The 19,260-nt window shown below is 44.2% G+C and overlaps 1 protein-coding gene across 5 annotated transcripts in view; it reads left to right on the top strand.

Moving 5' to 3' along the window:
• LOC126253494 (cytochrome P450 6k1-like) overlaps window positions 1-19,260 on the top strand; it is a 482,739-nt gene that overhangs the window by 424,566 nt on the left and 38,913 nt on the right. For 3 of the 5 annotated variants that reach the window (XM_049954875.1, XM_049954874.1, XM_049954870.1), the window contains exons 3-4: window positions 7,747-7,985; window positions 12,445-12,707. The exons of the other annotated variants lie outside the window; for them this stretch is intronic. In XM_049954875.1, the coding sequence (XP_049810832.1) occupies window positions 7,747-7,985; window positions 12,445-12,707 (502 nt within the window). The remainder of the gene's footprint in view (window positions 1-7,746; window positions 7,986-12,444; window positions 12,708-19,260) is intronic. 5 annotated transcript variants of the gene reach the window in all.

The following is a 19,260-nucleotide window of genomic DNA, read 5'->3' as shown; positions in this document are numbered from 1 at the left end:
TTTCTATTCTCATTATGTGTTTTAACTTTTCTGTAGGCTGTAGAGCAACATATTGCGTTGCTGCTAGCCTCCCCCCTCTTTTGGGAGGGGGGATTGAAATCTAATAAAGAAAAAAATTTAATTTTTAGATTTCTGAATTTGTATCACACAGGATACATTTGCAAGAATCTTTTGCAATTTTTACTGTGATGTAGTTTTTATCTGTTCTACATTAGGATATGGAATGAACGGTTGGGTAATCATGGGAATAACTTGTTGTGACTTGATAGTGCCGCCATTGCCTCAGTTGCCTGCTATCATCATTTTTCGTAATTGTTGTTAGATGTATGGTCACAATTCCCATTATATATTCTACAACCAATGTTTTACATTTGAAAATGACGTAGTTCGTTGAAACCGCTAATGTAACTCTCTATTTTAAAGAAAAATGTTATGTAGTGTGACTATGGCTTCACTATCGTACTGTCAAATAAACAGCTGACTAACTAGTAGAATGTCCAGTATGGCTCTGCCAGCAGTGGCAGTATGCAGGGTGATTCAGTGACGACGTTACAAACTTTCAGGAACGATGAAGAACGGTAAGGTATTCTGATCCGGAAACGATCGATTCGAAAGTTATATCAGTGGACCTCTTCTACTGCTGGCTCCTTGCTTTCCATACTTCGGAAGAAGGTAGTGTTGACTGAAACAAGAAGAAAAATGTACAGTGTATATTGGCTCTAAAATGCATACTTTAAAAGCTATGAACACTTGTTCAACGGAACGAAGATGTTTCATAGCAGAAAGAAAATGAACAAGTGCTCGTAGCTCTTAAGGTATTCATTTTAGAGCCCATGTTAAGAGACCATTTTTGCTTATTTTATTTACCATTTCTCAAAATATGGAAAGCAGTAGGGTAGGTCCACTGCCAGAGGTACCAGAACGATTTTCACTTATAACTATCGACCCAGTAGTTTCCAGACCATGGTCCCTTATATCAGACTGATATTTTACACTTCTCCATAATCCTTGAGAGCTCGTAACATCGTGAGGAAATCACCCTGTTGTCAAGTGGTGTGACTGTCAGTGGGTTTTTTTTTCCTTTATTGTATTTCAATTCCCCATCGGGGCGGGCTGGCAGCAGCATAGGCGCTGCTCTTCAGCCGAAAGACATAGAACAAAACAATAGAAGACAGTTAAAAACAGCAAAGGAGAGAATAAGGTGAACATAGATATAAAAAAGGGGAACATCATGGAAGGCAATAGACAAAAAAACGGGGTGACTAAAATGGAGATAAAAAACTGTTCAAAAGTAGCACACACAAAAAGCCACACACTGCGACGGTTAAAAGAACACGAGGCACAGTATGACTGGAGCATAAAGGTAGCGACGTATGGCATAGCACATAATGTAACACTGACGGCGAACCGCAAGGCAGGACACAATTAAAATCACACCTCTTGACGCACACGAGAAACAGCACTAAACAACACTGATGTGGCACACTGATGAAGAGCAACACAGAGGATCTGCCAGGCGCTAGGAGATGAGGGAGACCTGAAGAAGGGAGGGAGGGGAAGAGATGGGGGAGGTGACCAGGGGGGGGGCGCGTGGAAGAGGGCTAGGGAGGGAGGGATGTGGGAAGGAGAGAGGCAAGGATGGGGTGCAGGGTCTCAGGGGAGGGGGGGGACAGGAAAATCCGCTCTGGGAGAAGGAGGAAAGAGGGAAAGGGGCCCTGGGGAGGGGGGAGGGGGGAACAAGGCCAGATTATAGTTGGAAGGAAGGGTAGATGTCACGGCGAAGTTCTTCATCCGGGAGGGGGAGCTGTCAGTGGGCTGTTGGTGCGCCTTATATACGCTAGCTGCCGGCTGTGACATCACTGATGCCCGTGACATTGCCATATATGGACATGTTTTGAGTTGGCGCTCGATCAGCCCTCTTTAACCACGCGATCGCTGGATCCCACGCAGCGCAGAGCTTCAAGCCACCGTCTCTATTCAGGGTGTTTGCGGTAATTTTTATTTCAATAGCTTACTTTATTAAACTGTCCCAGAAGCCATTAGTGCGAGCCACGACAGGGGTATCGTCAGATTTTATGTGGTGACCGTTTTCTAACGCATGCTCAGCTAATGCAGATTTCTCTGGATAGTGTAGGTGATAATACCTCTCATGTTCTTTCCTCCGTTATTCCACAGTGCGCACTGTTTGTCCGACGTACTTCTGGCCACACTCACAAGGTATTTCGTAGACTACAGGTGTTCTGAGACCTACTGCATCTTTAACTGGTCTCAGTAATTGACGGATTTTCTTTGGAGGCCTGAAGATTGATTTGATCTTGTATATTTTCAACAGGCGGCTTATTTTGCCCGACACAGAGCCACAGAATTGCAACAAAGCAGTTTCTTTTCCTGCTCTTCGTCGGTGGTCCTATTCTGATATTTCCCAGAAATCACTTCTTTCACCTGATGGGCGCTGTAGCTGTTCTTCCTGAAAACCTTGTGTAGATGGCTCAGTTCATGGGGCAGGTTATCGTCGTCTGATATTACTCTTGCACGATGCGCCAATGTTTGTAAGTCAATATGCAATTGAAAAGGTACCCACTACAGGTCTCAACTTGTCATGTACTACCGAGAGCTTGGGTGTATTTAAACGCACTGTCAAGAATTACTAAACTCGTCAGAAATACTTACTCGCTTCCCACTGGAGATATCTGCTGGCAACCATAAGAAATGCAGTGTCACATGCAGTGACACTACACCACGGCCCATCTCGTGGCCCTCGAAATCATAATGTGGTCCATTGCAAGCGCCCTCTAAGGAGTTCTGATCGTTACTAACTGGAACCACACTGTAGACTGGCAGCGTAAAGCCCTCTACGTGTATGTGTGCCCACCGTTTCTACTGCAGGTCACAGCATTTTGACATATGTTTGTTTGTTCTAAATGTGTGTACTGTTTACGCTTAAACGCTTCTTGCATTCTCCAAAAAATGCACAAGCACGAAAACGAGACGAAACACCATTCACTAGCACAAACTGCAGGAGCGGACAGCATGCTACTAAAGAAGTACTGTAATATAATCGCTCTTGGATGAAAAATGAAATCCCCCTTCCCCACTTCCACTATCACTTCCTGGAGTGCCCCCCCTGGCATCCCCCCTTCCACCTTGCCTTCCCTCCCCCCACTCACCTATTCCCCCATCTCACTCCCCTCCTGTCTACCTCCACCTCTACTCCCTTTCCCCAGCCTCCTCACGCGCAATGGCTCTCACTCCTACCCCTGCCTTCACGTATGCCTCAGCTGCCACCTCCACTGCAACCTCTCAGATGGTCAGCTTCTCCCCTCTCACCCCCACCCCCCAACCAATCACTTCATCGTCTGCCTCCCCACCTGCACTGTGTCACACCTGGCCACAACTGACACCACAGAACCAACTGCACTTCCCAGCACATCCACCACCATGCCTGACTGATCTCTCTCTCCTCCCAGGCTACCCTCACCCTCCACCTCCCCCTCCTGCCATCGTCACCATGGATACCACCCCTCCTACTGTCACCCATACCCCAGTCCCCACTCCACACCTTTGTCCTGTGAACCTCAGACCCCAAGTTCCTCGATGCCTGCACCCTTACCATGGAGATACAAAAATATCTCCCAGGTGCTCCATCTACCAACTGATTCCCCATGGGGACAGTCCTCATCAAATCCCCCTCCCCTTCTTACATATGGACCTCCTCTGCATCACTGATACCCTTCCTCTCCTCTTCCTCTCCTTGTCAGCCCCAGCCTCCCCATTGCCCCCCAGCCTACATGGCCATGATCAGCAAGCTCAGTCCAGTAATCATGGAGGATGAGGTGATGGCTGATATAATCTCTCACCCTGACCTGGAAACCTACTCTGCCTGCTGTATCCACAATGCCTCCAGTCCCACTTACCTCATGCAGGTCTTTTTGGAGTCCACCCCCTCCATCGACCACCTCTTCACCCAGAGTGCCCAGATTTTTCACAGCTGCCACCAAGATGGATCCTCCAAATCCCCTGTCCCAGACTGGTTTTTCCTTCTTCCCCCCTGAGTCTCTGCACTTCCTCCTCGGCTGTTTTACTCTCCTGTCCTTTCCTCCCTGGCCCCCTTCTGGCGCGTCCCCCACACAATCCCCCTTGTGTCTCCCCTTTACCACTGCCCCTTGTCCCCCTTTCTTCCTTTTCCCTCTTATCCCTACCCCTGGCAGATCCTCCCAGTTTGTTCTTCATCATCAGTGTGCTTCATCAGCGTTGTGTTCGGTGCCGTTCTACAGTGACATCTAGTGCTGTGGTTTTAATCTTGTGTTTGAATTGTATATAGTTTTGCTGTCCATGATTGTTCTGCGCTTTGTCTCCCATCGCGTGGCTGCTATAATCATTCTGCAACTTTTATGCTCTGGTCATACTTCGTCTTGTGTTCTTTTAATCCTTACAGTGTGTGATTTTTTTGTGTAAAATACCTTTTTAGATTTTTATCTCCATTTTCACAGTCATCCCATTTTCGATATGCTCTCTTCCATTATATTTCCCCTTTTTAGATCTACGTTCCACCATGTTTTCTCCTTTATCTACATCTACATCTAAATCTACATGGATACTCTGCAAATCACATTTAAGTGCCTGGCAGATGGTTCATTGAACCACCTTCACGCCGGCCGGAGTGGCCATGCGGTTCTAGGCGCTACAGTCTGGAACCACGTGACCGCTACGGTCGCAGGTTCGAATCCTGCCTCGGGCATGGATGTTTGTGATGTCCTTAGGTTGGTTAGGTTTAAGTAGTTCTAAGTTCTAGAGAACTGATGGCCACAGCAGTTAACTCCCATAGTGCTCAGAGCCATTTTTGAACCACCTTCGCAATTCTCTATTATTCAAATCTCGTATAGCGCGCGGAAAGAATGTACGAGCTCTGATTTCCCTTATTTTATCGTGGTGATCGTTCCGCCCAATGTAGGTCGGTGTCAACAAAATGTTTTCGCATTCGGAGGAGAAAGTTGGTGATTGGAATTTCGTGAGAAGATTCCGTCGCAACAAAAAAAGCCTTTCTTTTAATGATTTCCAACCAAAATTCTGTATCATTTCAGTGACACTGTCTCCCATATTTCACGATAATACGAAACGTGCTGCCTTTCTTTGAACTTTTTCGATGTACTCCGTCAGTCCTACCAGGTAAGGATCTCACACGGCGCAGCAGTATTCTAAAAGAGGACGGACAAGCGTAGTGTAGGCAGTCTCCTTAGTAGGTCTGTTACATTTTCTAAGTCTCCTGCCAATAAAACGCAGCCTTTGGTTAGCCTTTCCCACAACATTTCCTATGTGTTCTTTCCAATTTAAGTTGTTCGTAATTGTAATACCTAGGTATTTAGTTGAATTTACGGCTTTTAGGGTTAGACTGATTCATCGTGCAACCGAAGTTTAACGAGTTTTTTTTTAGCACTCGTGTGGATGACCTCACATTTTTCGTTATTTAAGGTCAACTGCCACTTTTCGCACCATTCAGATATTTTTTCTAAATCGTTTTGCAGTTTGTTTTGATCTTCTGACGACTTTATTAGTCTATAAACGACAGCGTCATCTGCAAACAACCGAAGACGGCTGCTCTGATTGTCTCCCAAATAGTTTATATAGATAAGGAACAGCAAAGGGCCTTAACACTACCTTGGGGAACGCCTGAAATCACTTCTGCTTTACTCGATGACTTTCCGTCAATTACTACGAACTGTGACCTCTTTGGCAGGAAATCGCGAATCCAGTCACATAACTGAGACGATATTCCATAACCGCTCAATTTCACTACGAGCCGCTTGTGTGGTACATTGTCAAAAGCCTTCCGGAAATCGAGGAATACGGAATCGATCTGAAATCCCTTGTCAATAGCACTCAGCGCTTTATGTGAATAAAGAGCTAGTTGTGTTTCACAGGAACGATGTTCCCTAAACCCATGTTGACTGTATGTCAATAGACCGTTTCTTTCGAGGTAATTCATAATGTTCGAACACAATATATGTTCTAAAATCCTGGTGCATATCGACGTTAGCGATAGGGGCCTGTAATTTAGTGGCTTACTCCAACTACCTTTCTTGAATATTAGTGTGACCTGTGCAACTTTCCTGTTTTTGGGTACGGATCTTTCGTCTAGCGAACGGCTGTATATGAGTGTTAAGTATGGAGCTAGTGCATCAGCATACTCCGAAAGGAACCTAATTGGTATACAGTCTGGACCAGAAGACTTGTTCTACTAAGTGATTTGAGTTGCTTCACTACTCCGAGGATATTTACTTCTACGTTACTCATCTTGGCAGCTGTTCTCGATTAGAATTCTGGAATATTTACTTCGTCTTCTTTTGTGAAGGCATTTCGGAAGGCTGTGTTTAGTAAATCTGCTTTGGCAGCACTGTCTTCGATAGTATCTCCGTTGCTGTCGCGCAGAGAAGGCACTGATTGTTTCTTGCTGCTAACGTACTTCACATACGACCAGAATCTCTGTGGATTTTCTGCCAGGTTTCGAGACAAAGTTTCGTTGTGGAAACTGTTATAGGCGTCTCGCATTGAACTCCGCGCTAAATTTCGAGCTTCTGTAAAGGATCGCCAATCTTGTGGATTTTGCGTCTGTTTAAATTTGGCATGTTTGTTTCATTGTTTCTGCAACAGTGTTCTAACCCGTTCTGTGTACCAAGGAGGATCAGCTCCGTCGTTTGTTAATTTATTTGGTAGAAACCTCTCAATTGCTGTCTATACTATTTCTTTGAATTTAAGCCACATCTCGTCTACACTTGTATTATTAATTTGGAATGAGTGGAGATTGTCTCTCAGGAAGGCGTCAAGTGAATTTTTATCTGCTTTTCTGAATAGGTATGTTTTTCGCTTATTTTTCGAGGATTTGGAGATTACAGTATCAATCTCGCTACGACAACCCTGTGTTCACTAATCCCTATATCGGTTTTGATGCTGGTTGTTAACTGTGGATTATTTGTTTCTAAGAGGTCAAGGGTGTTCTCACAACCGTTTACTATTCGCATGTGCTCATGAACTAACTGCTCGAAATAATTTTCAGAGAATGCGTTTATGCGTTTATTTTGTTTTAAATGTCTTCCTTTTATGTACTTAATGTCTCTCGGCTGAAGAGCAGCACCTATGCAAGTGCCAGCCTGTCCCAGATGAGGAACTGAAATGCAACAAAGGAAAAAAACACAAAAAGAAAAATGAAGCATTTTAAAGGTATTGGTGGTCGGTCGAGTTCTCCATCTTTCTTGTGACAGATTGGCCATGCGAACACGTTTGTGAACTTGGGCATCCGTAGCATCCAGCAGACCTTCTGGATAGATTGGAAGGCTATGGGGGGCAGTGATAGCAGTCACTTATGGCCCATTAGTACCTAGGGATGCACAATTCGACGTAGGCGGAGCCCCAACTTTCTGGATATGACTGTTCACTATATTGTCTTTGGGACAAACGTTTCAGTGTCACAACTCATAGTGATCGCTGAAATATATTATAGCTGACCTTACATAGCCAACAATGACTAACCGAGTTCCTTGGGGTTTTCGGGATTTAACATATGTATAAAAAGGGGCGGGGCAGCGTGAGGGTTTTCAAACGACACTGAAGCGTTGATATGCACCTGTTGTTCTATTAGTCTCTTCCATGAACCTAGTTCACATTTAGAGTGAATACGATAATTTTGGTGACCTGTAATTGTTATTATACGAGAGAGTTGTTAGTTTATCTCGTCTTCCCCTGCCATTTCAGGTGAGAGGTATGTCGGATTTTATGGAGTTGATCGTCCTATGCTGCTTATCCGCGACCCAGACCTGCTTCGCAACGTCCTTGTCAAGGATTTCACGACGTTCCACGACAGGGGAAATTTCATCGACAACGGAGATCCGCTGAACAGGCACCTCGCCGCGTTGGAAGGAAAGGAGTGGCGACAGCTGAGAACCAAGTTAAGCCCCACGTTCACATCTGGCAAACTGAAGGGCATGTTCAAGGTGAGTCGTTATGCGGTGCTAGGGCACGGTGTAATCATTTTCTGCTACAGATTCAAAGGTCGAGAGACAAAACTTATCTCTCGTAGCCTGTAAATATTTTTCTTATATCAAGATTGATGGAAGAGTGTAGGCAGAATGTGAATCCTGCTAGAATCCATAGGTCCCGAACCGATTGTAGTTTCATTGTTTCCTCAAATCATCACTTGGTAATTTTGGCACTTTCCAGCAGAAAAATGTTTTGCCTTAATCCGCAGTAATGTTTGGATAGACAATGGAAATTATATTTATGTTTCCCTTTAGTGTTTATGCCTCTTATGCAAGTATAGATTAAACCTTACAAATAATAAATTTTAATCTGCATGACGAAATATGCAACCATTTTATATCGATATTATGGCTTTCCCTGTAGGCTTCACTCGAAAAAATCGGTAGTTCCTACGTCACACTCTTCTAGGCTGATTGCCGTCCATGAGGAAATAGCAGAACTGACTTTTCACATTTTCCAGCTAATTACCCAGTGAATAATTAACCTGAAAACGCCATCTCTCTTTGCTCACAGCTATGTTCTCTAAGTAAATTGAAAGTCTCGTGCAGAGCGTAATGTTCCCATTCCATTCATCTATTGCCACCAGCATGTCTGAATGTTAATTATATACAGTCGTAAGGCGAGAGGTCAGACGTAATCCAGGAAGCCGGCTCACACTCTAGTGATCAGAACAATACTCCAAGGTATATGTCATAATGATGGAATGATGACTTGATCAAATATTGCTTCGCAGAAGGTCAGTTTTGGCCTAAAGTTTATAGAGCGTCATACATGATATATATTATTAGATTCGCCAGACCAATAACAACAAAGTAAATGGAAATCGTGCTATACTTTAATCTCGAACACTTTTGCGATGGCTTCAGATTAGAGAAGTTGCTAAATTTCAGGCAAAATATTTTATTTGCCTAACTCCGTAACCAAACATTTCCGGACCTAAGTTTATATGAACTTTTTTCTTTCGTTTGACTTGTAGAATAACATATTAAAATATTTGCATATCTTCGAGAATCATCCTGAGTATTACTTCAAAGTACTTTAGTTAAGTCAAACGGCATGCCTGGAGGGTCCGCAGCTCGTGGACGTGCGGTAGCGTTCTCGCTTCCCCCGCCCGGGTTCCCGGGTTCGATTCCCGGCGGGGTCAGGGATTTTCTATGACTGGGTGATGTCCTTAGGTTAGTTAGGTTTAAGTAGTTCTCAGAGCCATTTGAACCATGCCTGGAGGGATTTGCGATTTGAAACCACCTATTTTTGAATTTAAGGATGAAAAAGGGACGCAGAAACGAAAAGTATAACACGTGGAATGGATTGCAGACCTCGCATTTTAAGTGAATTCGACTACACACTACCACAGTAAGATATTGCGAGATGAGACACAAGTCATTTCTGATTTTATGGAGGTGCGTTTAAAAATAAAATCGCAGTGAAAAATTCTGAAGAAAGCACACCGTCAAATTTCCTAATAGCACTGGCGTTAAAGAAAACGTGCGGTTTGGAGAATTCATTGTGGCCTTGAAATAATCATATGGACAGTTTTCTAAACGTTTTGCGGACATTTCCCAACTTACCCCTGTTTTCGAACTGCTTTGTTTCAAAGGGTTCAAATGGCTCTGAGCACTATGGGACTTAACATCTATGGTCATCAGTCCCCTAGAACTTAGAACTACTTAAACCTAACTAACCTAAGGACATCACACAACACCCAGTCATCACGAGGCACAGAAAATCCCTGACCCCGCCGGGAATCGAACCCGGGAACCCGGGCGCGGGAAGTGAGAACGCTACCGCACGACCACGAGCTGCGGACTCGAACTGTTTTCGATACCGTTTGCAGTTTCAGATGAAAGTGCCTCTGTGTATTTACAAATGGAACTGACTGATCTGCAATGTAATTTCTGTTTAAAAGCCAAATTCTTTTACGTTAAAAATGTCCCGGAGGACTATGTTGTTTCCATCAGAAAGAGTTTGCACATCTCCATAATGAGACTGAAAATGCGGTAGCAATGTATGGATCAATATGAAAGACTTCTTTCCGATTATGAAACTAAATTCATCACGATTATGTGGCAACCAGAGTGCGAAAATCTGTGAAACTGTCTGTGTCACTACGCTACTGACTGCTTGTAGCAGACAAAACTTGTGTTAAGTCTTCAGCACTCCAAAAATAAATAAAATAACACTAAAAATTTGTTTTGTTTGTGGTCTATAGTGCTGTGAAATTTGAGACTGTATTGCCATTTAAATGCGAAACTTTCGCCGTTTTCCTCTCTTCCCCCTCCTCTCGCTGAGACTCCGTGGCGTTGCGGTAGGGCTAGTTTGCAACCAGGCAAGAGAGCTATGGCACACGAGCAAGAGCACTACTCGCATGCCGAATTCTTGGTCGTCCCCGATCCACAGGTATGCTGACCAGTACTGCGTGTAGAAGGCAGCGTGGGGGGGAGTGTCTTTTCACCGATTTCAGATAAAGCACACATGTTCCAGTTGTCCCACCGCTAATCTTCTCTTCCCTACCGCCTTGCCACCAGTGAGAAACTGTCATCTGTTCCACAAATAATTTGTGCGACTTGTGCGACATCAGGTCTATTATTGGTTGATTTTGCAAACTCCTAGTCTATAGTTTTCTCTGGTTGAAGTGTTCCTTTTGCCGATCAGAATCACCTACCTTTGACTGCAACTGTACTCAAACTGTCAGCGCAACTGTTGTGTGGATGTTCATGAAGTACACCTTCAACTGCATTGCTTACCTAGTTTGATCATCTCTGATCTCAATTCTAATGAGTGATTTTGTTTCCTTTGCACTGCGACGTTTCAGTATTGTGTGTATTTTAGTATTTATATGTCCTTAGCGTGGAAGATACACTATGTGATCAAAAGTATCAGGACACCTGACGGGAAGTGGCTTACAACGCCGTCCATCGGTAATGCACGAATTCAGTATGGTGTTGTTCCACTTTTAGCCTTGATGACAGCTTCCACTCTCACAGGCATACGTTCAATCAGGTGCTGGAAGGATTCTTGCGGAATGGCAGCCCATTCTTCAAGGAGGGCTGCACTGAGGAGAGGTATCGATGTCGGTCGGTGAGGCCTGGCACGAGGTCTGTGTTCCAAGCATCCCAAAGGTGTTCTATAGGATTCGGTTCAGGACTCCGTGCAGGGCCGACCGCTGTGGCCGAGCGGTTCTAAGCGCTTGAGTCTGGAGCCGCGCTGCTACTCCGGTCGCACGTTAGAATCCTGTCTCGGGCATGGATGTGTGTGATGTCCGTAGGTTAGTTAGGTATAAGTAGTTCTAAGTCTAGGGGACTGATGACCTCAGATAAGTTCCATAGTGCTTAGAGCCATTTGACCCATTTGACTCTGTGCAGGCCAGTCCATTATAGGGATGTTATTGTCGTGTTACCACTTCACCACAGGTCGTGCGTTATGAACAGGTGCTCGATCGTGTTGAAAGGTGCAATCGCCATCCACGAATTGCTCTTCAATAGTGGAAAACGAGAAGGTGCCTAAAACATCAGTGTATGCCTGTGCTGTGATAGTGCCCCACTAAACAACAAGGGGTGCAAGCCCCCTTCATGAAAAACACGACCACACCATGACACCGCCGCCTCCTAGCTTCACTGTTGGCACAACACTCGCTGTCAGATGACGTTCATCGGGCATTCGCCGTACCCACACCCTGCCATCGGATCGCCACATAGTGTACAGTGATGCGTCACTCCACACAACGTTCTGCCACTGTTCAATCGTCCATTGTTTAAGCTCCTTACACCAAGCTAGGCGTCATTTGGCATTTACCATAGTGATGTGTGGCTTATGAGCAGCCGCTCGACCATGAAATCCAAGTTTTCTCACCTCCCGCCTAATTGTCGTAGTACTTGCAGTGGATCCTTAGCAGTTTAGAATTCCTGCGTGATGGTCTGGATATATGTCTGTCTATTACACATTCAAGTGTCGGCGGTCTCTGTCAGTCAACAGACAAGGTAGGCCTGTACACTATTGTGCTGCTCGTGTCCCTTCACGTTTCCACTTCACAGATTAAGTATGGAAGTTCAGGAGTGTGGAAATCTCGCGTACAGACGTATGACACAAGTGACACCAAATCGCCTGACCACTTTTGAAGCCTGAGAGTTTCGCAGATCGCCCCATTCTGCTCTCTCACGATGTCTGATAACTACTGAGGTCGCTGATATGGAGTACGTGGCAGTAGAATGCAGCATAATGCACCTAATATGAAAAACGTATGTTTTTGGGGGCGTCCGGATACTTTTGATCACAGAGTGTATGTTTCAATGACGTCGAATAAAAAAATGAAATATTTACAGACGCGTTCATAACCCTGTAATATGCTAGTTTGCTGAAGCACGGTATCCTGCTATGTGCATTGGCAGCGAGACATTTTGTCTGTTTGTCTGACAGATTATCCAGGACTGCGGGAGGGAGATGGCGGACGTGGTGGGGGAAATGGCGGACCGCGGGGAGTCTGTGGAAGTTCGGGAGCTGATAGCGCGGTTCACCACAGACGTCATCTCCTCCGTCGCCTTCGGCCAGGAGTGCAACTGCCTGCGGAACCCGGAGCACGAGTTCCGGCAGTGGGGCAGAAAGATGTTCGAGCCCTCTACGGCCACGGGCATCTTTGTCCTTCTGATGTTTCTCAGACCAACGCTACTTGCCAGCCTCGGGTAAGATCTCTCATACTCCATTCCAGCAAAGTAAATAAGTTGATACAAAAGGGCTGATATGATCAGCGAAGTTGCGCAGTGGTTCAAACCCCCATCGAGCTGTGTCACAAAGTGCATCTTAAACTTACCAGTAGATGTCGATAGATCTTAACATCCAGCCAGTGGTTCTTACCACGTATGAGGAGCTCAAAGCTGAGGAAACAAAGAGCTTTCAATAGCCAAACAGTAGTTTTCTGCTGTGACACGTGGAATTCAAATTTAAGCTACAGCGGGGAAACAGAGTTCCTTACAACTATTTGACAACGTGAAACTTTTGTGTTAGCACTCAGATACCACTGTGGCACACATGTCTATGTCAGCATCTAGGATGGTGGCGTATTTCGCTGACGAAAACTGGAGTGATGCTTATTCTGAGGACGTTAGGAATCCAAGAACCCGTTTGTCACATGCGTTACCTCGTCCCTAGCTTCTGGGAGGTACTCTCCGTGGGGAGTTAAGGGAACCACACCCTGCCTATTTATTCCACGTTAATTTAGGCAAGTATTTGACCCATTTCAGAAAAAACTATTTGATGCAGAACCTTAATATTTGTACTGTATGTTACATGATGCTAATAGAGTCAACTGTACCAAAATCTACTTTATCCATTTTATAGATTTTAAGAAATACTTTTTTAAATTTATCAACAAAAAATATTAAGTTTTTTCTGCAGAAAATATTTTTTTGTGAACTTCCTAATGGGTAAACATTAATGAATGTAGTACTAGAGGTGGCTTTTTATGTTATGCAGAGTCTCTGAAAATTTCATTCATTTATCTATGATAGTTTCTGATATAATGGGACACATGTACTGAAAATTTTAGTTTGCGGGAAATTGACTTTAAAGAAAAAGCTTCTGAAATTTGCTACTTACAGTTAACTAAAATTGTCCTGCTGCATATTATGGCCCTTCTTTGGCCTCTAGCAGGTCTTCCAGCTTCTTTTTCACCTTCCTGGATGTTTGTCTTGCTTTCTTGGCCATATTAGATGCAGACCTGTCTGCAGCGGCTATCCTCATTTTATCGCAATGTAGCAGTCCAGTGAACATATTTTCACCAGGATTAATTCCCAGCTTTTTCAGTACCCAACACTTTCCAATATTACCACAATTTAATGTAACAACAGCATCATGAACTCCTAGTTTCATTGTATGCATGCCTGCAATTACAGTTTTAGGAAGGGCTGTTCCAAATTATGCTGCTGAAACATTGATTTGGGTTCTGTGTCTGCCCACGCACACATTTCCTTAGAAGGTGAGGATGAGCCAAGTCTCTGAAAATAGGTTTAATTGCTGTAATAACAGCAGCAGGAAGAGAATGCTGGTGAGAATAAGATTCTCCAGTTGCCTGAGCCCTATTGTATTTGCACCACGAGTTTTCTCCTGATGGACACAATCCATAACATGGCTTATCATCAGTACAGGACTTATGGAAGAATGTGGCCCAAACATCTCTCTTCATTGCCGCCAGATTTTCTTTATTTCTCCTAATTGCGTGCCCATAGTATACCTGCAAGTTTTCTATTTCATAGTTAACCAACCCTGTCTGGTCAACAGTTTTCCATCTTCTAATTTTTTTCCTCGCATATCAGTCTTGTTCCCAAACATTTTTGAACATGGCCTACACATTCTATTTTGCTAATAATGGCATCTCAATATGGCTTAGAGTTGATAGTGGGTGACAGAAAAGTGGGTGTGGCACATAAACACACATGGTAGGAAAATGCTCTCCGAATGCTCGAAAAATTTATTTTCAGCAAAATCCTTTCCAGAGTAGTTAAATAAAACCTTAATCTATCTAAATATGATGAAAACAGAAAATCGATTTTTTTTTACCTGAACCACGGTGTGGTCCCCTTAATGTTCAGCTGTGTACTCTAAAGAAATGAGGAAACGCATCTTCGCTTTTTTGTGTGGGAGTTTGGGAACTTTTTGTCGCCCTCTCACAATGTGATGATGCGCAGCTGTTCCTGACGGATTTTCTTTGCATGGTACATCCGCCGCGTGTTTGCTTCTAAAGTGTTGGTGCCCTCGTTATGTCTATTATGCGAACCAGGAAAATCTTGTCTGTGTACAAAGTGAAGCACGAGGCACAATAAATCATTTCTGAGATCCTCCAAGTATGCCTCCACTACATAGCTCAAGCATAGCAACCCACTAAACATAATGCAAATCACGATGATTTCCTTACGATTTCAATTCACATACATACATAGCCTTTCACATCACTCCCAGTGAAAAGTATTTAAGCACTTTTAGAGTTTATCATCCTAACAGTCCGCACCTCTTACACACACCTTAGAATTTGTTATTTTTGTCCACACTGGCATCGTAAGCGTCTATGCTGACACATAGCATCCTTCCTACATTTGTTTAACTGTTGTACCTTTTTTATAATTTATAAAGACTTCTTTGTTAAAACTATTTATTGTAAAGACTCTTTTAATTTCTCGTTTTTCCGAAGATCTTTCTGATTTTCTTTGACATGGAATGCAATCTTCTGTTTCTATTGTGGAGTGAGTTTTTCGTTATGAGGTTTTATTGTACGATGTGTTTAGGTATATCTGGATTATTTTCGTTTTTGCTGCATTTGGTCTTTATTTTCCTTTTAATGGTGTTGGGCAGCATGGGAGCAGAACACTCGCAAGCAATATTTAACGGGAGGCCCCAACCACTAAGGTGGTTGTCCTCAAGTAATACAGTCTAATGCTAATCCAAAATTGACAGGACGTCTTTCGCCACCCACTTACAGTGGGAGGATTTTTAATTTCTCATTCTGACACGACTTTTTTCTTAAAATAGTCTCTGAGGCAGAGGTGACCGGCTCTGACACAGTACATTAGCACAGAAAGCAAATCTGTGCGACTGGTTGACAACTATTGGTCTGTTACCCGCGCCAACGTGAGTTAGACTTTTAGACGGTTTTCCAAGTTCGTTTAGACAGGTCCAGGGGTGATCCCAGATCTCCGATTTTTAAAATACGATACACAAATATTTAAATGCGATAAAAAACAAAACAATGTTTACTCGGATCATAGATATTTGGCGCACGTCATTTCCCTTCCTAAGGTTTGAAACATTTCTCGTATCCTTTCGTGACCAGACTGATTCGCAATCTGAATTTGACAAATACGTTACCGACGAAGACAACGAAAATACTTCGACTGACTGAGAGAAATTATAAAGTCAAACCCTAATTCATAACGAACATTGGCATAACGCATTGTTACAGCAAGTGGCAGTTTACAGGAGTGCGTTATCAAATATTGACTCTGACCTCCAACCAGTACTGCGTCCTTGAAGACTAGCCGCACTTCCTCAGTCTATCATCCCACCTGATCTTACTTCCAGTACGGTTCTCAGTATGAATGCACCCTAATTAAGTTTCCAATACGACCACAATTGGGGAAATGTAATAGACCTACAAACGAAGAAAAACTATTTGGGTCAAATGGCTCTGAGCACTATGGGACTTAACATCTGGGGTCATCAGTCCCCTAGAACTTAGATCTACTTAAACCTAACTAACCTAAGGACATCACACACAGGATTCGAACCTGCGACCGTAGCGCTCGCGCGGTTACAGACTTAAGCGCCTAGGACCGCTAGAAAAACTAATTCCGACAGAAGTTATCCGTATTTTGGAGACCCAGTGGGCCAAGAAAAGTGGTTGTACATTTGTAATTGCATCGAAACTAAACCAAAGATGTCGCTTATCATAATTCATGGAACTTGCTCAAAAGCGAGTATACCGATACCAGTGGTACAAAACCCACACAGTAAAATTTCACTCATGTAAGAATTTAGTTTGTATAAATGTCATAGCAAAGCTGATCTACGTTGGGGAGATTCAAGTAATGCTCTCTGCCACGCAGGACTCAGCACACCTCTCCAGATTTGTTTGGAAAAGCCGGAAGCAATTGATTAGGTATACTCCAAGCGGAAAAGATCCACTGCAATACAAGTCACGACCAAAACTCCATTATCGACGACAATATCACAACACCGGAAGAGTTAACAGACTGATAGTATGCCGTGCCCAACCTACCATAATAATCGCGACTGATACTCCACATACAACATAACTTCGCTCCTTAAATACTTGCAGCCAAGCCTTAGTAGTTTCTCCTCATTAGCAGAAATAAACTTAACCACTTAAACACATTCCTAAAGTTCACTGCCTGCGCGACGTTACTTAGACGGCGTTACTACCGATTATGAAAATTAACAAAGCTTACTGTGCAATCAAGATGGAGCGACATTCTACTCGCCCATCCGGTTCAACCTTCGAGCTGTGTCTCTGTTACCCCCAAGGGGCTCACCACACTTTGGTGAGCACGTGTTTGCTACCATGGGGCCCCACCTGATTCAGCATCACTTCCTCTTTCTCTGCTTGAAACCTATAATTCGACTATCCGTCACTTCTTCCGACATCCCGGCGGATGGTCCTTTCGATGCAGACCGTGCCTGGATATGGTTCACCCTTTTAGTGCAGACCCTGCCTGGAATTGGTTCACGATTTTGGTCTTGATTTCTGGTTTCAGCCCCAGCGCTATCTTCACCTTCTATTAACGATTATATGGTACCCATTATTGGGTTTTACCTTCCATCTTTTCCAAATTTTACAGATTTGCATGTTGTGCAGTGAAAGTCGCTAACTGTGGTATATGCTCCACCTTTGTCCTTCCACCCTGGCACCCTCCCTTACAGTTGTCTTGTCATAGTATGCCCAAAACCCAGCTTGGTAGCCATCCCGTTCTGGGGGCGGGGGAGAGGTCGTCAAATACCTACACGATGTTAGCCCCCTTCCACGCAGGGATCATACGTTGGTGCCTGCACTGCATACTCACCATGTATGCCATGCAGTATGACAGTGGCTGGGTGATGCCTAAGGGGAGAACCCCCATTCGGAACGAGTAGCACCATGGCAGATAGTTAACACATGAAGCTACTTAAACTTTCTCCTGCTGGTGGGCTCACGGTTCTAGCAGTCTCTAAGGATGGAAAGGCCATGTATGATGCAATTAAATACAATCCACATGGATTTCCTTCCGTGGCCACGTCATGGGAGGAACCCAGGAATAGATAACAAGGGGAAAAGTCCTTCCTCCAATACGTGGTCTGTACCAGAATCGATGGGGTCACCTTTATGGCCTCAAAGGCCACATTCAAGATAAATACAGGGACGTTGTAGCCCTTTCTAAAACGAAGAGCGGTTCTCTTTTTATTGAAGTGTTATCTTCTGCCCAGTTACAGGCACTGCTCTCTTTTGAAATGTTGTGTAACATTCCTGTAACTGTCACTCCCCACAAGAGTCTCAAAATGGACCAGAGTGTCATCTTTCAGTATGATCTTTTTCATTCTCATCTGTGTGATGGGGTGTATACTTCATCTGTTGTGTCCAAAGGAGACCAAGGGAAAACAGAGTTGCTACTGGGGCCTTTATCTTGGCTTTAGATGGTGATACATTACCTGAGAAGTTCAAGGCGATGGTCTGCCAATGTAATGTGAAACCCTATGTTCTTCCTCAAATGAGATGCTTCAGATGTTTTAAGTTCAGACCCCTGTCTGCAAGGATTGTGGACATCTGCTGCATGAAACATTCCTTGTATCACGCTTCCCCCCTCCTCCCCCCATCTGTGTAAACTGTGGCGAACTCCAATCTCCCTGCTCACGAGATTACTCCATTTTTAAGAAGAAACTCCAGAGGTATAAGACCCTTGACAATCTCATAAGAGGCCAGAAAAAAGTATGGACATCTTAATTCGATACAAATGACACAATCTTACCATACAGGTGCAACATCCTCGCCTTCTCTATCGATGGTGCCTTCATCTGTTGGACCTCTTACAGTGAGCCCTCAGAGTTGCCCGCTGATACCTGCCCCACCAGGAGATTGGGTGCCCTTCTTGTGTTCCACTGCACCCACTTCAGGCACATTGCCTCTCCATCTGCCGAGGACACTGGTCACCATCCCCCAGCTGAAGACTCCATATCCTCCTCTGGCTTCTCAGGCTAGGAAGAGGCACCTCAGAACTCTCCTACAGGCTCCTACAGGTCCACAGTCAGATTCCAGCTGGTGGTTGAAGGAACCACGGCTGCTGGCTGTTGGACTTCTCATTCTTCCTCTTGCCACGAAACCAAATTGGGGACACCTTTCTAATCATGGTTCCCAGGAACTCTAATGCCTGCTCTTCATGGCTCCCATGTTAATTTAAGAATCATACTATGAGAGGGTATCAGGTAGAGTTTGTGTGTATATGCTGGACTCTCTATATAGCGACCTTGTCCCTCTTAATATACCTTTGGGGGCTATAGCTGTTTGGGTAGGGCCCATCAGGATTTTACCATCTTTAACGTTTATCTCCCTCCCAATGATATCATGCTCCAGGATTCACTGCATTACTCTCTCAGCTCCTCCCATCTTTTATAGTCTTAGGCAACTTCAACGCCCACTACTCTTTGTGGGGTGGCACAATGATCACTGGCCATGGTAACGACATTGAAACTTTACTG

This window comes from Schistocerca nitens, chromosome 4 (genome assembly GCF_023898315.1).
Source record: "Schistocerca nitens isolate TAMUIC-IGC-003100 chromosome 4, iqSchNite1.1, whole genome shotgun sequence".
Classification (NCBI taxonomy): Eukaryota; Metazoa; Arthropoda; class Insecta; order Orthoptera; family Acrididae; genus Schistocerca; species Schistocerca nitens.
Note: the sequence above shows the minus strand (reverse complement) of the source record. Positions and strands in the feature narration are given on the sequence as shown.